Source organism: Chelon labrosus (assembly GCF_963514085.1).
Source record: "Chelon labrosus genome assembly, chromosome: 2".
Taxonomy (NCBI): Eukaryota; Metazoa; Chordata; class Actinopteri; order Mugiliformes; family Mugilidae; genus Chelon; species Chelon labrosus.
In genome coordinates this window covers 11511237-11536125 of record NC_140338.1, presented here as the reverse complement: position 1 = coordinate 11536125, position 24889 = coordinate 11511237, and the positions used below count along the sequence as shown (strand labels likewise).

The 24889-nt window shown below is 43.6% G+C and overlaps 1 protein-coding gene across 1 annotated transcript in view; it reads right to left on the bottom strand.

Annotated features, from left to right (window-relative positions):
- Positions 1-1135: 1135 nt before the first annotated feature.
- The window catches only part of pcdh7a (protocadherin 7a), a 45597-nt gene continuing 21843 nt past the window's right edge, over positions 1136-24889 (bottom strand). The window contains exons 5-6 of the mRNA XM_084566654.1: positions 6774-6975; positions 1136-5121 (exon numbers count right to left, since the gene is read on the bottom strand). Coding sequence (XP_084422780.1) covers positions 4583-5121; positions 6774-6975 — 741 coding nt within the window. The 3' untranslated portion in view covers positions 1136-4582. The remainder of the gene's footprint in view (positions 5122-6773; positions 6976-24889) is intronic.

Genomic DNA, 24889 nt, shown 5'->3' with positions numbered 1-24889 from the left:
TTTCACATTGAATTTCTTTGTTTTAGGAAAACAGAAGCAATCTGCTGCAACTGTGTTGGCTGCTAAGAAATGCATTTTCAGAAAGAAAATCTCTCGTCTTTCTTTGGTTTTACTTTCATTCTCTCCTATTTACGTCTTTCGTTTCCTTTGCGTTCCCTCTTCAAAATGAATCTGAAACCCTAACTTTGAACAGGGGGAATAGTACAGATACACTACCACATGGTGGCAGTGTTGCATACTGGAGAAAACAGCACAGATTGCTGGACTTTTTTTTATTTTTTATTTTGACATTTTAGAGTCGTTCACACTAATCTTTGCAGCCGTTAACACCTGTGAAGTATTTTCAGATAGCTCAAAGTCTAAATTGCTTCTACATTTTCTACAAGTTTTTTTGTATCAAGTTCAGAAAATTCACCTTTCACAGATAATGCTGATTGGATTGTCCCACATAATACATTCAGGTGACAGCCCGTTGCAGATAGACATTAGAGATTCAAAAAATAAAAAAGCATTTAAATGTGTAATTTTGCTAAATGGGAGGATTTGGTGGTGATGGCACGGAGACAGCTAAAAAATTAATGCTCTCGACCTTGGAAAATGTAGATGTCAGAACAACTCAAGGTCTTCATAATAGCTTGTTCTGGAGCTTTTGACTGCATTGCACGCATTTCCTGAGGAGATAATGTTGGCTCAATTGTTAATGGAAGTGTAAATTCAGACGGTGAAAAGTTTAGATGTCTTGTCACTTTCCAATTAGGCTCCATTTGCCCGTATTTAATGACTTTATTAACAGATAATACAAGCAAATAACAAGAACGTCACATCTGCAGTTAGAAACGCAGGCATGAATAAAGGCTCAGCGCTTTTCTGATTAGTTGTTCACTGGAGGTGTCTGTCTGATGAACTAGAAGATTTTTTATTTATTTTTTTAACACAACCTGGTATCCTAAAAGAGTTCCTCATTAACAGATTTTTTATTTTTTATTTATTTTTACAATTTTTTGTGTAAAGGTCTACCCACTATTTTTGTCACCATCTTAAACTGCTCCTGAGGCAATTATTTTGTTCGGAGTCGCAATATAGAATCCCAGCTACTGCCGCTGCCATAGTTACCCTGCGGAGTAATCTGTGAAAAGAGTTAACAAGCACAATAAGAGTGTTTGAAGTTTTTAATGTCAAAGTCAAACTTTTACATGATTCATCTTCATACCAAACCGTTCGCTGACAGCTCCTCGTCTTCCTCGTCATAGCAAATGCAATTAGTTCATTATGTAATTACAGGACGGGAGCAGCAAAAAAAATAAAAATAAAAAAACAAAAAACAGAGTCAGTCCCTTAGGAAAAAGAAAACAAAGAAAAAAAAGAACACAAAAAAACACATTTTTTTCCTCATTTTTTTGTCTATCAAGTGCAGATTTGAACCTTAAGCATGCCATAGTCTGTTATGGTTTCCCGTCGTCTGTTCTACAGTGTAGTTTTATCTGTACATGGCTAGAGTAACAGCAACAAGGGGAGGCGGGTGACAGGTTGTCTGATTTTAGAAAAGTCTTGATTAGCGGCTGACAGCAAATATCAGACATGGCGCTCTTCTCTGTCCGTCCCTCCCCCCCTCTCCCCCATGTTTCGCAATAGATTCAGGTTTAAACGTGCAGTATAAAAAAAGAAGAAAACAAAAAAGACACACCCACAGAGATTCTTGTACAGAAAGTTCCCCTTAAATCCAGATTTGAGGGTTTGAAAGGTGCCATCGTGGAACTGCCATAAAACAGCAGCTTGAAGAGATATCTGCCAATTTGGAGGCAGGGCCGTGTCGAGAGTCTCTTTCCAAAACACGCAAGCTGGTTCCTCCATGGCTTCTTCATGGCCTTCCAGGTACTGAGACACATTTATCTCAGCTCTTTCTACCAGAGAATGAGCATACGTCCTTTCGTCTCCAAGTATATATATGTACAGTGCAGGATTGTTATTTTTTTGGGACTGTTTTCACCAATCGCATTTGTCAACATAAGGTGTCCATAAAGAGAGGAACTCTGAACGTTTGAAGGCTTCGAATCTTGTCACATCCTCAGCACAGTCCATCAATAACAGAGCTCCGTAAAACAGCCACGTTGGGGGACCTGGGGATAATGAAGGCTTAGGGACAACAGTGGGCTCAAAGCTGACGTTCACACGGTTAAGTGGAAAGTATATACAGGTATACAAAGTGTAATCACGCGCATAGAACATTTTTTCATCCTGATTACCACCTTATTCGAGCAGAAACAGTGCTGAGTAGGTATGATACTGTTGCACGTTTGTTCTTGCTTTTTAACTTCTCAAAAAAGGACGTTTCTACCACCTCGCGTGATCCAAAACAACCAGAAGAATTAAGAGACACACTTACTGGCAAATTCCAGTGTTACATTCGCCTATCCAGACGTTAATGAGATCAGTACAGATCAAGGGAGGGAAAGAGAGGAGAAAGGAAACTCATTAAGACCACAGGGACAACCTAACCCTATTATCCCTATCACACCACTGAGCCACACACTGATGATGGGAATTAAGATGCGTTGGCCTCGATCCACAACCACCCTTCAGCCCGATGCAGCAGAGTGTGCAGGAAGTCGTGCAGCAGCAGCAGTAGCTGATGGGAAGGACGAACGCGAAGGAGTCTGTTATCGGCCCAGTTCAGCACAGCAGTATGGGCGTGTTCAGGTCAGCGCTGCGCGGTGAACCGGGTCGCGGAAGAACTCCGCGCTCCCGACTGCACTTTTTTTTGTTACAGCCTCCGGCACGCCGTGTGCCAGCCGAGTGAGGGCGAGGCCCAAGGTTACCCCGAAACTCGCTCCACGATAAACATCCGCTGAAGCTAACTCCCTCGCTGCCATCATTATCTCCATCCCCCCCCCCGCCGTAAGCGCACACACGTTTAGTACTGATGTATCCAAATAGGCGCGGTATCCCCAAAAAACAAAAAAGAAGAGCATGTGGTTTAAAAAAGAGAGAGAGAGAGAGAAAAAGTTAGTTATCTTTCTTTCATGCAGAGTCTTTTTCCTTTCTTTTGTTTTTTCTTACAGAAATTACAGACATTTTTATTTATTTTTTCTATGAGTTCCTACAGTAGATGTCATTGAAATTCCCTTTAATGTAACCTCATACGTCAGTCAGAGAGATGAGTAATTATTTAAATACATTTCATGTTTAAATACTGGCTGGAGGGGGGGAGCAGGCAAAATGCTACAGCTAGTTCGATGAGGCAACATGTTAAAAAATCATGATTAAAAAGCACATACACACGTAGTGCATATGAGCTGAGCATCGCGTACATCTTAATTACTAATGTTTTAATATGTGTGTGTGTGTGTGTGTGTGTGCTTATGTGTGCTCTCTGTTTCTGTATGAACGTTAATGCGAGTTATCATATACTTATGTTACACAGCCACGGAGTCATGTCATAAACTGTGTGGCCCTATGCATGTTCACATTCTGTAAATGCACCGTACGGGTTTGTGTTCACATGCGAAGGTCTGTGTATGTAAGAAGTGCTTGCATGCGTGTTTGTGTGTGTGTGTTTGCATGTGTGTTTGCATGTGTGTGTGTGTGTGTGCGAAAGAAGGTTTATCATACATGAACACTGTCAGGATACTGTAGATGCGTAATGGAGTCAGGACCTCAGTCTACTCTGAAACGGCGGCCGCCTCAGAGAGATAACGCTGCCGTGTTGTTTTTTTTTTTTTATCAAATACACACACACGATATATACATACAGACCGGGCGTGAAGGCAAAATAAGAAACAGGTATTTTCACACACGCCGGAATACTGTGGCACTACTGACACTCTATGAGGACCTTGTATTCTGGATAGTTACATTGGGTCACTGTTTAAAAAAAATCGTTGCTGCTTCTGTTTTTTAAAGAGCGACACCCGACTTTTGAGATCAGGACTTTTTTTCGTCTTCTTCTACTGTTGTGTCACTGTACAGCAGTCGCACTTTATGACCATGAATTCTCACGGGATTTTGATTGTTTTGTATCCGCCTCTTCCGCTGCGATTAGGTGTAAGAAAGTTTGATGGGTTTGAATTACATCCAAATAACCCAATCAAATACCCGTTAACCTCTTATTTATCTGTTTTGACTGGATGAAGTCTCAGCGGGTTTTTCTTAACCAGATGCTTCATCAGTTGAGGCCAAATCTGTAGCCTCAGTTTTTTTTTCTTTTTCTTTAAGATGCAGCCAGGTATTTAGAACGTCAGTATTTACACCGTCTTAAACTCTCTCTTTTTCACACAGATCCCCCCCTGACAAAGGGTCAGGCATGCATTGGATTCAGGTAAAAAGAAGAGAAGGCGTTGTTCATAACAGGCTCTTTGCCTGTCGGTAACTGTCAGTAGTAGTTTAAAAAAGAAGTCTTAGAAAGTTCTCCTGGTCAGAGTTCTCCGAAGAGTTGATTCTTTACTTGTTTAGGTGCCTATAAATATTAGTCAGAATCCAAAAGTTCCAATTTTCCTGACGTTTGCCCATCTTCAAAGTTTTAAACACCGCCCTTTTTTTCAGAAACAGGGAGTGGCGCTGCGATGACTGCTCCGTTGCGAGGCCGTCACAGGTAGACCTCGCGGCGTGACAGCGTGAGGCAGGATGTGGTCTTGTGGTCCCCTCCTGTCCGCGTCAGCGGTATGACCTCAGGTGGGTTCTGGCCTTCTCCCCCTTGATCCTCCGGCTGGCGCCTCCCGAAGCCCGCGCTGCTGAACGTGTCATAGGACGCCGACGTCATCTTGCGGTTCAGAAGGTTCCGGTTGTGGTCGCCCATGTTCCTGTTGCGGTCTCCTCTGCCCAGGGTGCCGAGAGGATCCCCGTTGGCTAAGGCTAATCTCTGACCTTCTCCGCCGCCGACCACCCCGGGCTCCGAGCTCCCCGCGCTGCCGGCGCTCTCGCTGTCACTCTCGTGGTCGTTGCCGCGGAGGTTGTTGTTGTCGTCTCCCGGGGCGAAGGTCGACAGCCGAGGGGGGTCGCTGCCGTGGCGCTGGCGCTGCCGTGGCGAGGCGCGGACGGGCATCCAGCAAGTGTCGGAGTGGCCAAACTCATCACACTCCCTCGTACATTTTCCTGTCAGAGCAACATCCGGCAGCTGCCTGGCGTCTGGAAACGGAAAGGGGTAAAAACAAGAGACATTTTTAGTGACACCCAAGCCCTCACATGATAGTTATAAGCAGAAAACACAAACAGACAAAGACAAAGGAGGGATGAGTCACCGCAGATATCAACAGGGCCGCCGAGACGCCCCATGAGGAGAGGAGGAAATAAAAAAATACCGTAGAAGTGATGAGTTAAAAATAGGTTTAAAAAAAAAAAAAAGGACAAAGGTTATAAAGTAGGGGACGGAAAGCAAAGGAAATGAGAACGGTAAGAAAAGTGCTGCAGGTGCAAAGTGAAAACTGCTGACTTCTGAAGAACGTTTTAAATAAAAACCCAGCAGTGCTCAGCGTTACGTAAAAGGGCGAAAGGTGAAGTCAGACCGAACAACTGTCGATGCCAAAGATCAGATCTTTGAATGACGGATCTCAATTTCTGCGAGGAAAGGATGAAGTTAAATATTTTTTAAATCCCTCGAGTGCTGGTTCAAAAGGTTAGTGAGGCCACCAGAGACTGAACGCTGATGTCCTGTGGGGTCAAAGGTTATTGCTATTATCTATGTAAACCAATCATTCATGAATCAATACCTGACAGCGAGTTATATGGAGACAGTTATTATGATGATGACAGATGAGATAAATGGGACTTTCCTGCCACATATATAAACACCGCAGTCGTCATGTTACATATACTCATGATGAAACAGGCTACTAATGAGCTGATGAAAGCAACGCACTCGTTTTCTGTTTGATATTCTTAATTCGGGTTTACTTGAATTTAACACAACAATATTTCCATTGTGTCCTGAAAACTAATTTTTCTCGACTGTGAACACAGCGACGGCAGCACAACTCATGTGAAACCAAACAAGCACATCATTATGCAGTATAATTATAAGCAACACAATGAATCCTATGTTCAATTCCTCTCTCCATCTGACCGTGACAAAAACTTATTAAACGCCACAAAAATCCGCAAGATTTCACACGTCGGTGAAAAGGCGGCATTTAACCGGCGAGCGCGGCGAGAGCTCCAGAAGTACTCAGTCGCCAAGGTTGCTGTGACCTTGGTGTGCTGCCTGCCGCTGATGTTCCAGTATGACCGTTTTGCAGGAAAGAGGAACGGAAATATTAAAATAAATTTTTTATTTTTTTTTTGTTGCCTCATGACATCCTTGACAAAGACTCAGTTTGAAAAAGGTAAAAACACAATTTTGTCGTTGAAGCGGAGGCTTAGGGCAAGGCCGCAGATGAGGCTCTGGCACAAAATGCTGCCACACATTAGCTTTTTTTTCAGAAATAAAAAATTTTAAAAAACTCATAATACACAGGAGCCTCACACATGAACATGCTGGATGTGGGGTACATGTATACACACACACACACAGTGAGGACTTCTTTATTTGTATAAAACACATTCCCATCATGTGAGGACAGAAAAGCCTCCAGAGACCTTGACAGGCCTAGTCCAGGCTCTAATGAAAGTGTTTTTCTGTGTGTGCGTGTTTGTGTGTGAAAGTGGGTTTTGAAAATGTGAAACATGCCTAAGCCATTCACAGTAAACGGTCCTCAAAGCCTTGAGAGAGACGACACATAATGAATCAGCCTCTTCATGCAACTTCATGATTTACTGTGTGATTGGTGTGTGGCTCTGCGTACCGTTCTCCACATGCTCCTCTTCGCCCACGCTGCCCTCGGGTGTGGTCCGCTCGTAGCCTTCCTCCGGAAGCGGCAGGGCACCCAGACGTGGCCCCGACGAACTCTTGCTGCTCGGCGTCTCCGAGTCCTCCATGCCGCTGTCATAGCAACCGCCGTCCTGGGGCTGGCTCACCACGGAGAAGGTCACCCGGCGAAGGGTCCCCTGCAGGCAGAATACACACACAATATGGGATTAATCATCCAGGACTCCTAATCTGAGACTCTAAATCTGAGGGATTAGGTTGTTGGGCAGGGGTCTGCAATTGGGATAATCTGATCGTGTTCGCCTTGATTATGGGCTTAGCCGCTACAATGCAGGGTAATAGCCATCAACCAATCACGGTGGTCTTTCAAAGTTTTCAGATGGCGTTTAATCCCGGTTCAGATTAATGCTGCTGGACAAGGAGGATGTTTACAAAAGCGCCGGCCTGGCCCGAAGACACTCACTTTTCATCTGGAGTGGTGCCTAATAGCAGCAGCTGGCTGACACAGAGTCCACTCTCAAAAACACTTAGTGCTCTATTGAAATAAGTGAAGGTTGTTAAACGATAAGTCCTGTGATACATTGTTCCAAACGGAGAACAAAGCCTAACAGCTCCACTCTTCAAAGAAGGACACCGTTGCACGTTCCTTTATAACAAAAGCACTGTCTTTTATTCCAGTCAAGCCGCCCCGGCTGTGTATGTAACACGGAAATCTGTATGCACACTTAGTTACCAAAATATGCATCAATCCATTGGTTTTTAAAGATGAACATCTTCAGAAGTGCTTTGGGCTTTGAGATGAGAGCCACGGACCATCGCATTCGTTAGTCCTTTCTTGAAATATTGCTGTAGCTGTTTTTCTGTTTACCTTTGCCCAATTATTATTATGTTTATGTTCCTTGAGCATGAATGAAGTGGCTAAATGAAGAAAGAAGAACGTCTTCTACTTGTGTAAGCTAACATAGCATCCATGAGGTTTTTTTTAAAAGTCTGCAGCACCAATCACCATCAGCACAAACCAGTGAACCCTCCACAGCCACGTGGAAGTCCTCAGTAATGAATTACGTCATTCAGACAAACCGAACATCCCACCTGCTGTGATTATGACACACAATTCACCCCGGTCTAGTTAGCGGAGCACTTTTCACTTCGCGGAGCGGGGGGGGATAAAAAAAAAAAAAAAGACTCTAATAAGTCCACGCTGAGAGAATATCAGAGAGAGTTAAATGACTCAATCTGGCCTGGAGGGATCGCTCTGCACCAGGAAGCCCATTTTCTATACAACGACCCTCCTATCTCCTCACATGCTCATTTAACGGCACACAAAATTACAGCCCTTTCAATCTAGATGTGCTTTGACACATGCGCCGTATGGAGAGGAAGCGAGGGAACGGGGCGAAGAAGCAGATTAGGGCGGAAAAACTTCGGCTCAGACTGTCACCTCGGGATAATCTGGATGGAAACTGATGGACGGCTGGGATAAAGAAAGAAAAAAAAGAACTGTACCAATTCTTCTCTTTCTTCCAGAGAAAAGAAACATTTGAACAGTTCGCCTGCTGAACGCTTAAGACAAGAGGAGAGAGGAACAGAGCAAAATTAATTAAGCAGAAAGGGGGAAATTAAGGGAGCGCTTGTTTCTTCTGCCACTTCTCAACAACGCTCGAGAGAAAGGAGGATGAGGGAAAGCGGGGATGGCAGGGCAGAGGAAGAAGAAGAGATATTAGAGACTAATGGAAAACCAGCAGTTCATGGGATCTCAGTGGCTTCATCTTAACCCTCCACAGACAGAAATGTATTTTTAGAGCATTAGCTTAGATGGAGCGGCCCAACCTCCTTTCCACTCTCCAGACAAGGGGCAATGGCACAGAGAGGGAAAAGTGGGCGACATAGTACGAGAGGCTGAGGAGGAAGTGTCAGAGCATGAAAAAAAAAAAAAAAAAGATTTTTGTTTTCTTGCCATGAAAAAAGTCAGATGTGTGATCTCGCCTTAATGAGTTTGTTTTGCGAGATCAGAGATGTCGACATGTCACAAATAAATCCTTTCTTTCTTGAATTAACAGCCTGTCAAAACCGTTTCCCCGGGATCAGCACCGTGGCGTGTGTTTTCGTGATCACAGAGTAATTATTTTACAATGATAATGACATGAAATCGCAATTATTTCTGATCACATGAAAGTGGCCTCAACAGCACGATTCTTCCGTGGCCTTCGGGTCGCATAATGAAACAGGAAAACAAAGAAAGATTTAGATTAGATGAGAAGTTTGAGCCCCGCTTCGTGCTCAGGTTTTACCGTGACATTTCTGTCACAGAGCTAAGCGTACAATTTTCAAGATGTCTTTGAAAAAGCCGGAAGGTCACTTAACAACACTTGGCCCCCTGAACACCCTGTTCTGAAGGTATTTCCTCAAAGACTTTCTTTGAACCGTTTGAGAGAAAAAAAGGTACTCCACATTTTGCACAACAGAAAAAGATTTTGAACCCGTGTAATTGCATGGCTGACACAAGTTGTAAAATGCGAATAGAAGTTTAATAAAAAAAAAAAAAATCAGTTTTTTAGTGTTCTTGCAAAAAAAAAAATCAAAAAAAAAAAACCAACAAAAAACACATCAAGTCACTTTTAGCAATATGAATTAGGAAATACACAAGCTGAAATCATTCTTTTGTGCAACGTATCGATTATTTTTTTTTTCCTCAAGGAGGTTAGAAGAGTCTCTGAGAATTCTGGAAATACTTTCCCAACACTGGCTAATGATGTTCGACAAGAACAACTAAAGGGGCATAGACACAGGAAGAGACTAACAGCGGTGTGGAGACGGGAGATCATGAAATGATAATGAAAGTCAGAGAGCCGCACCGACAAAAGGGGAAAAAAAAAGCGTTCGACGGCGCAAAGCGAACTGGTTCCAAGTTGAATCTAAACTTTGAGATTGAGGCAACAACCGATTGGAACGACTGATACAGTTGATTGACATATGACGCAAAAACAGAGCTCATCAAACGTCTACTAGTATAAGGAAACGCCATCCATAACTTTGGTTCCTAGCAACCAGTTGTACCGTGCATGCGGCATACCGGGAGTGTTTGGTGGAAACAGATGGAGCAGCAGCAGCATTAACGGTATTTTGTCCTTTCGAATAGACACCGGTGGTTGGCAAGAAGAGGCACCAGGTTCAGTTTTTTTTGTTTTTTTTGGGGTGGGAAATATACAAGAGGGCTTTACAGGCACTGAAAGCGCAAAGACCACTAACGACCAACATTAGCTACAAAGCCAGTCTAAGCTTTGCTAAATCAGAACCAAGCATAAAGCACAGCTAAAGTCAACGCGTCACTAGAATTGACTAAATACAGTCATGACTTAGAATATTAGATTGATTAAAATGTAGATGGCACTTACATAACCAAAGACATTACAACTCATCCTACGTACCAAACTCCATGGCAATCCATCAGGTAGCCAGAATTGTCAGGAGAAAGTCAGGGGATCAGTAGGTCTCATCCTCTGAGACCTACTATTAGGACTGTAAAAAACGAATCCATCCAGTGGTTCAGCTATTTCACTTTAGACCAAAGTGTTTGACAGACCGGCCTTACCTTGCAAGGAAGGTGGATACTCAAGAGGTTTGCGAGATCACAAGATCACACGACAAGTCTATCTTGCCAGGCTTCAAAGTATGCACTTGAGGCTGATCCGGTGAGACACGGACCAATCAGTCTCCTGTCCAACTACTGGCAGTTATGGACATGTCTTATGTTTGACAACAGTTACTCCTAATAATGTCTTTTATGCACAGATTGCTCTTTAGATGGTGGCAACGGTGTTAGTCGTGAGCACACCCTACGTGCGTACATAGCTAGGTAGACTGACTGCTTACTTGCTTTCAGTGCTCCTCCGTGTGCTTCCTCTTTGGCACACTCCTACCATGTCATATGGTCGATTGATGTGATTGGTTCATGTTAGCCTACAACACAGACAGATGGTTCGGCCGGTCACGTGCAAAGAAATTCTTTGAAAGCGCTTTCCCTATCCAAAATGCTCCAAAGACAAGTCCCTCAAACTGGCCTGTGTGACAAACCATCTGGCCACAACAAGTCAAGTCCACCAGGGTAAGAAGAGAGTCCACCCATCTTTAAAACCTTTTAACAGATAGGTTACACGCTTTGCAAAATTGGATTCTTTAGCCTGTGTCGTGCGTGGATGTATTGCGAAACAGGTGCTGGGATTATTGTATGAATGTAAAGATCCAGGCTGCGCCACAGGGCGGGCGTTGATTGACAAACACTGAGTTACTACTATTGGCGGCCGGGTGCTGCGTGTTCTCTGTGTGTGCTCTATTACAGAATTCATCTGTTCAGCCATGATTCCATCTAATTCAATTTCCTTCTAAACCTCTTTCTGGCCGGAGCTGCCCCCTTTAATTCCTTCACCCTGATAATTTTATTTTCTATTTCTCTCCCTCAACCCTTCTTTCCTCCGGGCCGATCCTGCAGTCAGCTCTGCTTTTCACAGCTGTAGCTCTCCCTCTTTTCTCAGGTCCTCCCGCTCACTTCCTCCTCCTCCTCCTCCTCCTCCTCCTTCATCCCTTCTTCTCCTTGCCAGTCAGCTTTATGATATGGCGATCGATGATGTGTCCTTGACCTCGTTATGAGTCCCTCTCCACTTCCCCACAGCAGGCTTTATTGACCCATAACTCCTCTACACTCCCTAAACCCGCTTTTCCCTCCTTTTCTCACATCTTCCATCTTCTCTAACTCAGTCTTTAACCCCCCCTCCTCCAAAAAAAAATCTGTCTTTTTAACTTTCTCATACATACATTTACTACTCAGCAACTAAAATATTTCCTGTAAACGTCTTCAAAAGCTTTTTACATCTCTGTCTACTTTGCTTATACGTGAAATATATCTCCTATTATCTGCCCTCTGCTTTACAAGCTTTCTCTTTATAAAGAGAAATCTCTCTGCAAGCACTCCTTGATGTCTTCCAACCTGACTCACAATACGTGTTTGTGTGTGTGTGTGCACGTGCATTGTCTGGCTGAGCCACGGCAATAAAGGCTGATTGCTAAATATCCCAAACATCCACTAAACGTCGACACACATTTATAAATATGATCGCACACGCTCGCGCCCCATATGGATGAAACTGGCGGAGGTCCAGCGTGGCCTGTGAATTCACGCCTGATGGAATATTAATTGAGTTTGACGGAGGACATAAAAAAAAAGAAATAAAAAAAGCCTAATCTGACACGGGCCATTAATGTTCAATACTGACATGGGAGCTTCATTCCTCCGAATGCCACGGCGAGAGCACGCGAGGACGTGATTGTGTTTTTGCACGTGCGCGCATGTAATCGCAACAACATAGGTCAAAGCATACGAGCGTGTTGATATTGTATGGGAGCTGTTGTGAAGTTATTCCTAGAAGATCAACGGGAATCAAACAAAAAGCGTGATGGGTCTGAACTAAGAATAAACGGAACCATCTTGCAGCTCGGATGCAAGACAAATAAATTAATAAAGAAAGCGTTCCCAATATAGCTTTCATTTCAGGGCAGGAGCGTGTTGCGGTGCGCCGTGTGTGTGCATATGCTCACGCGTGCGAGTGAGACTTCACACCTTTATGTTTGTGTTTTATGGCAGTGTATGAGCGCGAGACTCTCAAAAGCCTGCGAGATGTGCGATGTCAGCCTGCGAGAGTACACGTGTGTGTATGTGTTTGCAGTGCGAGGACAAGCGTGTGTGTGTAGGTGCGTGCACAGGTTGGCTCAGTCATCAAGGTAATTAGTGTGTAAACCTCCTCGCTGTCGGTTCAAAGAGAATTAACGAGCTCTAGTTAATTAACAGTCTCCCTCTCTTCTCGTTACATGTGTCTGCATATTCAACACGTGTGTGTGCAGATCTGCACATCTGACTGCTGGCGCGTGTGCGAGCACACTTGGGCGTGAGTGTCTGTTTGTGTTTGTCTATGCCCCGCTACACTCTGGTCTGCATAATGAATTGACAGGATGCGGCTTATGCATAAACCAAAACTACAAATATGGTTGTAGGACCGAAGCCACATTTCCCGTTGACTCTCCGCTCGCTCGCATTTATGTTTGACATCATAGGTATGGCGAGGGAGCATGATTTTTAGTTACTTGTACATTCAGTTCCTCTGTCATAAAGAGAAACTACGCTGCCAGGCCAAAAGAAAAGTCGTCACCAAAAATAAAAGAGTCACACACTCGTTTCGTTGGACCGCCTTTAGCTTTGATTACAGCACACATTCACTGTGGCATTGTTTCGATAAGCTTCTGCAATGTCACAAGATTTATTTCCATCCAGTGTTGCATTCATTTTTCACCAAGATCTTGTATTGATGATGGGAGAGTCTGACCACTGCGCAAAGCCTTCTCCAACACATCCCAAAGATTCTCAATGGGGTTAAGGTCTGGACTCTGTGGTGGCCAATCCATATGTGAAAATGATGTCTCATGCTCCCTGAACCATTCTTTCACAATCCTGTTATTGTCATCTTGGAATATGCCCGTGCCATCAGGGAACAAAAAAATCCATTGATGGAATAACCTATATATTCAGGTAGTCAGCTGACCTCATTTTTTGGACACATAATGTTGCTGAACCTAGACCTGACCAACTGCAGCAACCCCAGATCATAGCACTGCCCCCACAGGTTTATACAGTAGACACTAGGCATGATGGGTGCATCACTTCATCTGCCTTCTTCACCTACTTCACTTCTTACCCTGTTGCGCCCTTCACTTTGGAACAGGGTAAATGTGGACTCATCAGACCACATGACCTTCTTCCATTCCTCCAGAGTCCAATCTTTATGCTCCCTAGCAAATTGAAGCCTTTTTTCCCAGTTAGTCTCACTGATTAGTGGTTTTCTTAAGGCTACACAGCTGTTCAGTCCCAATCCCTTGAGTTCCCTTCTCATTGTACGTGTGGAAAAGTTCTTACTTTCACTATTAAACATAGCCCTGAGTTCTACTGTTGTTTGTCTTCAATTTGATTTCACCAAACTTTTAATTGATCAGGATTTTTTTCCAACCACGTTTTTTCCTCTAAGACGATGGTTCCCCACTATCCTTCCAGTTTTTAAAAATGCGTTGGACAGTTCGTAACCCAATTCTAGTAGTTTCTACAATCTTCTTAGATGTTTTCTCTGCTTGATGCATGCCAATGATTTGACCATTCTCAAACAGACTAACATCTTTTCCACAACCACAGGATGTGTCTTTCAACATGGTTGTTTAAAAAATGAGAAGCTACTCATTGCATCAGTTGGTGTTAAATAGCTTGTTGACAGCTGACAATTAATCACCCATGCAGTAATTATCCAATAGGAGGCTCATACCTATTTGCTTAGTTAAATCCAGGTGGCGACTTTTTTTTTTGGCCAGGCAGTGTATGGTGGTTTAAACAAGATCAGACTGGAGGATGGACTCACATACAAATTTGCTCCTCCAAGCTCTAACCTTAGTCACGTTGCGTGCAACCAGAGTCAGGATGTCATCAATAATCCATACCCGACCAAGTGCATCAACCTACTCTACCCCCATCTCGGATATACCACAACATATACGTTACAGCTGCCACTCAGCATACTAAACACGGACAAAATTAACATATAACAATCCTGCGTTGACTGTATCGGGAGGTATGGCTTAACCTCGGTTGACGCCAAATTTTGTTTTTAAATCCTTATCCACTGAGATTGCTTGATAGTTTTGTTTCCTCCTGGATTCATGTTTAATCAGAGTGAATGTTATCAAATTAATTCAGAGTGGAAATTCAATAATTACATTTGGGCTAAACAGATTTAATTTAATAAAAGATGTGTTTATTCTTGCCTTGCTCCATTCTGTTGTCCTCTGTTCATCCTTAATGAAATAAAAAAAAAAAAGTAACCGACTTTGTTATTCATTTAATAACCTTAGACGGAGAAAATATTGGGAGGTTTTCATTTTTTCCCCTTCATCAGTCATAGCTGGACTTGAGTCGGACTTGGCTGCATCGGTAACCGCGCTCAGAAAATAAGCAATTGGAAGTGAAAATGATTTTTTATTTTTCCTTCAAAGTGAGGGTTATGTTTTTGTGTCGAAACAGACAGAAGTCAGACAATTTTGTTGAGGCAAAACGTCAATCAGGCAGACACCTGACATTTGTTTGTAATCGCTCCCTCCAGACATCTGAAATTTTCCCCGTGGCTTTGCAATTTTCCTGCCAGTTGTCCCTGACTGATGAGTCACACCCGAGAACACATTATATTCGACGCCGAGTGTAAATATTTTTTCAATATGATTATTTTATACGCCTGGAATTGGATTGCGTGACCCTCATGGGAGACTGCGAGTCTCAATTAAAGGCCAGATTTATGGAATTCCTTAAGAAGCTTAGCAGCGCTAACCTTCTAGCAGTGTGACCTATTGAATGATTCCCATGACCCGAGCAATTAAATGTAATTTGTGTAGTAACTGAATTATTTTTTTTAATTTTTTCTACAAGAAAATAAGCGTTTACAGGACATTTTCAAGCAGCCTTCAACAGCTCCGGACAAGCAGACATCTGATATATGATGCCAGATCAATATAACAGTCACTATGTATCATCAAATTATATCACCTCATCCTGTTCCTCATGGCTCATTTACCACCCAAAAATAACCGAGCCGATAAAATGTCAGTCTTGTGCACATCAGCCATAACCGTGCAAAATAAGTAAGGTGATATTGGACTGTGCTCCAACAGCACACAATGAAAACTAATATGCCTCTGTTGACACCACATAGGAATAGACCAGACTCCATAACTGGAATGCTGATCAGTCAAAATGACCTTTGCTTCCGCTCTCTTGTTTTGCCTTCGCCGTTTAAAAATCATGTTTGCACTAACGCAGCTGGCAGATGTGAATGTGCTCATACTATGGGAGCGGAGCGAGTGTTGGGGTGATTGAGTGAAGTCAATGGCAGTGAGCATATTTCGATGTACTTAATGTGTGGTGTAATGCACGGCTTGCTGTTGGAGAAACACCGTATCGTCCTGGTGGGTAGCGCATTCCTTCCCCACTGTGGGATAAATAAAGGATTATCTTATCTCGTCGTATCTTATCTCATCTTGTTGGAAAATAATACACACGCTCTTGTTGTTTCAAAGCAGCCATGCCGTCACTTTGCATGATTAAACCGCCGCATGAGCGTGTTTTTTCCACTGCGGGCTGCCGCTACATGTCTGTACCGCATTTCGTTTAAAGTTTGCGCCTCCTCGCCTCTCTTTGGTTTGGTGCGCGTTAAGAGTCTCGTGCCAACTCCAGACGTCTTGCATCATATGAGTTTTCAAGGATTTCTCAACAAGCACCTCATGTGTGAAATTCAGTGGTTAAAAAAAAAAAAAAAAAACCCACATGAACCGTGTTGGTAGTTTTTTTATAGCTCATCTGCAAAAAGTTGATTTGAATTTTTTAGCATTCTGTTTTAACACTGTTCTCTGTCGCTTTTCTCCTGAGTTTTAGCACCACGCTAATGAGATTAACAGTATAAATAAAACATAAATAAACTTTGACGAAGAGATTGAGTCAAGTTTCTTTGCCATGACATTGGCAAATAAAATCTCTAAGAGGTTACTAGAAGATATTTAGAAACATTTTGAGGTCAACTTAAGTTTCGCGTAAAAGCCAGCGATGAGGAGAAAGAGTGAACTTGTACTGGCAAATCACAATGCGTTCAAAATTACACTGGCATCTCTACTTAATTTAAAGTTTGCTTTTCCTTTCTTTTTAGTATGGTTTTATAAATATATTTAATTGCACGTCAGACCCTCTTACTCTCTCCAGGTGTCTTGCTTTGTCTGAGTTTTCTAAGATTTTCCAACAAGCACCTAAAAGTGTGAAATTTGGTGGTGGAAAAACTCACATGCCTTGCATCGTTTATTTTTGTCCCATCTGTAAAAAGCTCACTTGACTTTTTCGACACTTCTGTTCCAGCGCTATTGCCGCTGGTTTTCTTTTGAGTTTTATCATCATGCCACTGACTTTAAGCCAAACTTCGGCTGGGGGACTGAGTGAGCTTTATCCTGAAGTTGGGAATCAAAGGCAACAACGAAGAGAAGAGGGGAATAAGTGAAGTCAATGGCAGTGAGAGTATTAGTGTCATGGTTCTGTTTTTTTGATTCCTGTGTTCATGTTTTGAGTTTCGTTCATGTTTCAGGTTTTCCAGTTTCCTGTTTTATTTTGTTAAGTTCTCGGTTTCCTGTCTTGTGTCCCTTCCCGCCTTTGTGATTGTCTTCCTCGTCTTGATTAGTTTCACCTGTTTCTCGTCACCTTTCTATCCTGTGATTTCCCACCTTTGTAACTTGTTTTCACCTGTGTCTCCTCTGCCCTTGTGTGTATATATAGTCCTGCTTTTCCCTTTTGTCCTCTGTCGCGTCATACTGTTTTTTACCGTTTCTCTGTGTTTCCAGTGTTCTTGATCTCTAGTCTTGTAATGTTACGTTTTTTGTCTTTCTGAAAGTTTTGATTTTTGTTTTTGCAATAATTGCTGTGTTGGTCTTGTTTCCTTTTTGTTTAATTAAATTCAGTTTTTGCCTACTCCTGCCCCCTCGCCTATTGTCCAGCATTTGAGTCCTACCTCTCCTTGAAAAACAGTGACAATTAGAATTGAGTTATTATTGGAAAATTGTTCGTAGAGATGGTTTTCAAGCAGGAATGCTCTCATTTTGCCAAGTAGTAGTTTTTTTGTGTGTAGTGGCCAACTTTTACAATTGATTCTCACTACCGAAGTGACTCTACCACTTATAATTGAAAGTCCACTTTACCTTGCCTTTCTTTACGATTGTTTTCCACCATTTTAATTGCCCTTTAGACTCTCTGACCCATTCCTGATGTCTCGCTTCACACAGGTTTTAAGCTTTAAGCACATTAAAGTGTGAAATTTGCAATGTTTAGCATTTGGTTGCAAAACTTATTCTCCCAATAAGTTCAATAAAACAACTCAACTCAACTAAGCGACTGAGTCAGCTGGTCGAATCCTCTCTGCTATTCCATGTGCTGATATAAATCTCTGAGAGGTTACTAGAAAATATTTAGAAGCCTTTTGCTGTATCCTGAAGTCAGGAATGAAAGGCAGCAATGAGCAACTCAACGGCTGTGAGAGTATGAAATTCAGTTATTATGGGAAAATAATACGACTCTTAAAGCAGGAATGCTGTCATTTTGACATGTAGCTTGACATTTGTTTTTTTTTCCCCAACAATTTCACAACAGATTCTCACTACGTGACTCCACCACTCATAATTGGAAGTTCACCTTACCTTGCCTTTCTTTATGATTGTTTTCTACGATTTTAATTGCCCTTTAGACCCACTCCTGATGTCTCGCTTCATACGACACGTCACCATGGCAATAAGTTTAATAAAACAAAATCCAAAAATCTCTACTAAGCGATTGCGTCAGCTGGTCAAATTCTCTCCGCTGTTACATGTGCTAATAACATTTCTGAGAGGTTACTACAAAGTCTTTTGAACCCCTTTGCTGTCAAATGAAGTTACGCATCAAAGGCAGCGAAGGGAAGGAAGAGCGGAATATGCTGACAGAACGCCTCTCGCGGTTTGCCGCGCGAACAGGACAGACGGGTTAACAATTCATTTGACGATGATATATTTACACCGGCTATTTAAATATAGAACTGACCTAAAAGTGTACTCAGGCCCTCGGTGCTGTAATCGGGGGATGTGTTGCAGTGTTGGAATGCAGCTTCCTGAGGCTACGACGAAAAAAGAGGAGACGTCCTGCTCACGCGGCAGTGTCGGCGCAGGGTCAGTCAGACAGGTAGAGACATGTGGTGAGAAGCCGAGTGGGAGTGAGAAAGAGAGAGAGAGCTGGACGGGTGATGAATAGAACGACTAATCAATGACGGAACGAGAGGAAAAAAATCGAAGAAAGGACCAAAAGTGTGTTAGTCAGCAGGGTAACGTATTAAAAAAAGACAAAAAGACAAAAAAAAAAACCTCCGCATGACCACAAACTCTTGGAAGTAGAAATGAAGAGATGGAGAATGCTGTTTGGGGTGGGTGGGGGGGACCGTGGACTTGTTGTGGTATTTGCAGAATGCAGAAAATGGTTTGAAGCAGGTTGAAACTCAGCTCAGAGAGGGATGAAGCAATATGAACGGCATTTCTTCAGCTGCCTGACTCACAGACGTTGAACACACGCACATCTTCCATGCAGATATCGTAAACGCACACATTAGGCACACCTGCGTGCTTATGCTCACACTTGCAGGTGTGCACTTTCACATGTGCACATAACTATGCAGCGTGTATGTTGTTGCGGTGGGACCACCTCTGCAGTAAGAGCAGTCCTCCCTTCTGCACCCTCCCGCTTCTCCCTCTCTCTTTCCCCCCCTCCTGCTATATATCCCCCCTGCTTTCCTCTCCTCTTTCCTCCTTTTCACTCTTTTTATTCCGCAGTCCGCCGGTCTTCTCCGCATTCCCCTTTCTCCCTTCCCTCTGCCTCTCGCCTCTCCACTGCTCCCTCTAGAAGCAGGTGATGTAGAAGGGTGCTCAGCAGTATCTGACTATCAGGCCTGACTCTGTGAGAGGAATGATAATCACTGTGCTGCACTGCAGAGAGAGAAAGAAGAGAGGGAGAGACGGGGAGAGAGAAAGAGGGAGGGAAAGGGGGCATGAGGTAGAGGAAAAGGGGGGCAAGTGCGGCAGTAGAAATTGAGGGGTGGGGGGGCAAAATAAAGCGGAGGGGAGGGGGGCTGAGGCGAGGAGGACAAGCGAGCGGGACAAAGAGAAAAGATGCAGAAGAAGACAAAAGAGGTAAAAGAGTGAGGCGGAAAGGAAGACGGGATTACAGAAATGGAGCACTGCTGCTTTGCTTTAGTAACATGCACCTTCTTGGTGTCATGCTCCCTCTTTCCCCTCACAAGAACACTTTCTCCTCTTCCGCTCCCCTAATCTGTCTCTTCCCACACACACACACACACACACACACACACATCTAACAACACTACCACTACCAACACAATAGCTTGTAGTACAGCAGCCCCGCGGAATGAGAGAGAGCCTTAGCCTTGTGTCTGAGCACCAGAGAACATTAACTGCAGCAGCGAGGTCATCTGATCGGCACTATGCGGACCCTTTCCCTCTCTCTCTCTCTTTCCCTCTATACTCCTCCTCAGACTGCTGCAGTCTGCTGCCAGCCCCCCTGTGGCCATCTCTGGAACTACCAGCCTTGCTGCCTGCTGGCACGCCTGCCTCGATGAGCAGTTTATGCACCGTAAAATGCATGTATGCAATTTGCCCAAGCGTCTCGGGCATAAATCTCTTTTGTCTCATGTGGGCGACTATAAAGCTAAATGCCACGGCCGTTGATCAGCATCATAGCAGCCCTAACTAGTTACTGTAAGAGTGAGTGTGTGTGTGTGCGTCTGTCAGGTGCGGCGTGTGTTTGTTTGTGCAGTGACAGGCACAGAGTCCGTTTCGCTGCATGTGGATCTGCTGCATCGCCATCCACCACAGCTTTGTTACCATCAAGCTGTCCACTCTGGCATTGTGCTTCCTCCCTTCTCCCTGTCTCCATCTGGGCTCTCCACCCTGCAGATACACACTGAAAATCACTGACTCTATTCACAGCGTCGAGCCTTTGAAATGTTTATCCTTTTGTGCAGCCGTGGCCGTCTATAGGGGCAGAGACAAAACAGAAACAAAAGCTCATAGAGTTGAGATGTAAAGCGAGGCTTACAGGACAAATGCCCGTGATTCAGATTAGCCCCCTTTGTGTACGTGCGTGTGTGTGTGTTTGTGCGTGACGGTGATGTTCATCTCTTTCCACTGCCAGTCCTTAAAACAGTCATCTCTTATAATATCCATGACAGCGGTCATTGTTAAGAAAGATGCAAACAGGATGGTGGAGTACAAGCGGCCTACTGTGTGCATGCGTGAGCAAGCGAGACCATACATATGTATGCCTGCTATTGAGATGGCATTTACTGCCCATTCTCCGTGTGTGTGTGTTTGAACCATTAGACTAATAGTATGCGTGTTAGGAACAGGCTTTTCCCACCCACTGCCATTGTCCATTAAGGTTGACCAGATGAAGAGTGAACAATGGCTTCTCTGTGGGGGGCAGTTTATGAAAGTGAGGATGAAGCTAAAGATACGTATTTTACACACAAGGCTGGAAAACAAGAGCACACGCACACACGCACACACCCCAACACAACCTCCCTGTTGAGAGTGATTAGGAGTGCTGCTGTGAACAATAGACAGAGTCAATAAAGGACCTCAGAGACATCCGGATACAAGAGCAAGGTCTCTACCCCCACCTCCACCACCACCTCCACCACCTCACTCACTATCCCAGTTTCTCCTCAGCATCCTCTACACTTTCTCCTCTCTCTGCGTCCCATTCTTTCCCCTCTCTCCGCCAAAAACCCCCTCCTCTCTCTCCCCCACTTCTCAAACTATACTGTTTATCAAATCTGGCCCTCGCCTTCTCTCTGTATCTTTCTCATTTTCTTCTTGTTTTTCGCCCTCTCCCTATCTCTCTCTCTCTCACACACGCTGTCTCCTTTGTGGCGCTCCTGTCTTTTGTGCGAAATGGGCGGACGGGCTGAGCTGACAGAGGCTGACACGACAGAGCGCCGTGGCAAACTGAAATCCATCCTGTCAGTTTAGAATCAGTGTCACTCATTTTACAAGGTTAAAGATAGCTTTGCCTAATGTGCTGTCAGATACAAACAAACGCGTGCGGCTGCCACAAATACACAATCGCGGGGGGGGGCGCGCGGTGCGAGCTATAAAGTGCACTTGAACCCTGCCACACATGCGCACACACGCGCACACATGCACAAGCACACACACACTCTGCACTCCAGGAGGGCAGCGCATTAACTCACCTACCAAGATATAAATATGACCTAAAAATGATAAGACAGCATTTTTGAGTATTGGATAAGTTTGAGTGTGTGTGTGTGTGCGTGTGTGTGTGTGTGTGTACATGTATTACTCACGTTGTGGGGACACGACTCTGTTAATACAGTCGCACACAGTCCCCAAATTGCAACTTGTTAAATTTTTGAGGGAAGACTTTGATTTAACAATTTATAGGGCGAGGAACCACATTTGGCAACTTCAGCACACGTGTTAAATTGCATCCGAGTGCCTCTCAGTGAGGTTTAAAAGTGTGTGGTTTTAGCGCAGCTAGTCAGCGAAGATCAAGGCAACGTTCAAAAGGTCAAATGAGGCTCAAATGTGGTCTGCAAGGTCCACCTCTGCACCAACGCTTAGCTTAACTGCTTTATTACGCACCATGAAGAAGTGTCCTAATGTTGTCTAATGTGATAATGTGTATGTTGACAAGTGTCTCAATCTGCACTTATGTTCTAATGGTCTAAAATACATATTTACATTTGTTTACCACTTAAGGGCAAGGAACCATATATGGCCAATTCATTGACCTTGATTTTCTACACGAAAATGAAAAATTTTCAAAAATTTTCACAAATATAAAAAAAAATATCGTACGCCCTACAATAACACTCTAGGGTTGAAATTTAGTAAGTATTTCAATGAGTGCTTTATAAAGGGGTAAGGGTAAGCTTATTGTTAGGGTAACTGTCCAAGACAATGAGCATGAGACAATGTTATGTCCTCTAAAATTATAGAAACATTCCAGTGTGTGTGTGTGTGTGTGTGTGAACCCCATCCCAGCCCTATCACCCCCGTGACAGACACAGTGCCACAGAAATGTCTTGGGGCGCATCGCCCAATGTCTTGACAATAGTCTCAGTGTGTGTGAGTGACAGAGAGTGGCTCGGGGACACAGAGGGGGCGTTATACTGGGTAGACGACACGCACGCAGATACGTGTACACCCAAACGCACACACACACACACACACGAAGAGCAGACACACACATTAAAGAGGTGAAACAGTGCACTCTTTCTCTCCCTCTGCGCCATTTCTCATTCCCTCTCTCCCTGACGCAGAGAGACTCAATCATTCTCACACTCTGTCTCCTTTGACGCAGAGGAAAAAACATAAAATAACTGCTCCCTGACTCTATCTCACCCTCTCTCTCTCGTTTTTCTGTGTTTGTGTGTGCGTGCGTGCATGCTCCAACGTGGACTGTATAATTAATAGGGCTTTCATTTTCTCTGAGCTATGAAGTATGCTTTTGGTATGCAAACAGACTCCTTGCATGCAAGCGTACGTATGTGTGTGCGTGCGACCGTGTGCGTGATACACCAGGGACCGAGTGCAAAGTTGGGCCACTGAGCGGAAGGAGTAGGAAGGAGGAGAGTTAATGAGAAAGCGGGGGAGAATCCGAGCCGTTCCCATCATCGATAACCTCGCAACCGCACTTCAAGCGTATTTTTTTTGTGCGCTGGCTCCATTTTGCAATCCCCTTTGAAAATTATGGTTCAGCATTAGGGTTAAGAAATGACTTCAGTGGAGTCATCTTGAGCAGAGTTTCACAGGGCTGATCCTCTGCTCAGGATTCAGCCTGATTATTATGCAACCCGTGGCATTAAAGAAATGTCTTAAAAAATGCAAATTGGTTCACAGCTACTTCAGTAAAATAGTTAGGCTGCAGCTGGAAAAATATGTTTGTTGCACGCTAATACTATAGCCGTATACTGCACTAATTACTAATAAAGTGTCAAAGTATATTCCCTCTGACTAGCACATTAATGTTCATGCCGAACGCATAGACTTATAGTGGTTCATTTGGGGACACGAGGGACACGGGGACACAGAAATATCACCATTATTGCTTTTTCTGTAGATTGTTTTTCACAGTAGACTAACAGTTTAGTTCTAATAGTCCAATAGCATCACAGACATGTCTTGTTGTATTCAACAAACAGTCCAAAACTTTGTCCGTTGTCATTGTAAATGATTAACAAAATGTTGAAACTGTTGCAGACTTCTGCTCATGTGCAGACAGCTACATATGTCCAAAGTTTTAAGTTTTGGGAAAACAACCCAATTATTTTTTTATACGTATCAATGGAAAAGGAATACATTTTAACTTACTGAAAAGGAATTTCCTGCATTGCCTTATCCTCATATATCTATCTATACATACATATACTGCATGTCAGCAACAAGGCTTCTAACAAGGCCTCTAATGTATACAGTGTTTATATAACTTAATTATATATGCTGAGCTTAGGCCTTGAGTCAAGCACTTTATAGATGCGAGCACACCAGCTACCGTCTGCACCAGTCATGACGTGCTGTGTGTAAATTAGTTTTATCACAGTCCCGATTTCAGACTCACATTCTACATAAATCCACATATGGGAGTTGGGAATGAATTATTAAACCATTCATAATGATCACGCCATGTGAGAGTAACACACTGCTTTGTAAAAGTCACGCATTTTCCTGCAGGAGCGACTCAATGGTCTCATGAATATAACATCAGGTTTTTTATTTTTTTTAGATATTCAATTAGTAGTTTAGTCAATAATTTTGAATTGGATGTTTGATCCGTGTTGAAAGTACAATGGTGCAGCTGCATTGTGATTGAGGCGTACTTGAAATGTAGCCAAGCACGCTTGACTTCTGCCTTTTAGAAAATTCAAGACAAGAAAAGAAAAATAAACGGGGAGGAGGGGGAGGGGTGGCGGTGGCAACCAATGGAGAGCACGCAGAGGTGAAATCGTTGATTCAACATATTTTTGACGGAAGGCTCCCTGCAACGGCTCTGCTGGATTTAAAAGGGCCGTTGTCAGCAAAGGCTGGCATTAAGAAACACTCTCGCGCATCAAATTCTAATCAAAGCCTGCTCTTTTTAACAGCCGTGAAAGCTTTCATGTTAACACGACACCACGACCAAAAGCTTTATTCACGCTCTTAAAAGGGACTGGCCGGTCAACGAGCGTTTGTGCGCGTGTGTCTGCACCTGACAATGCACCATATCTGTGTCAACACACTCTATCCTCGCTTCTCATCTTACCGGTGATACTGTGTGTGACTCGCCTAACCGTGCATAAATTGCCTGTGATCCCCACTTACTTTGTGTACACCTGTGCATGTGCGTACGCATGCATGCATGCACGCAGGGATGTGTATGTT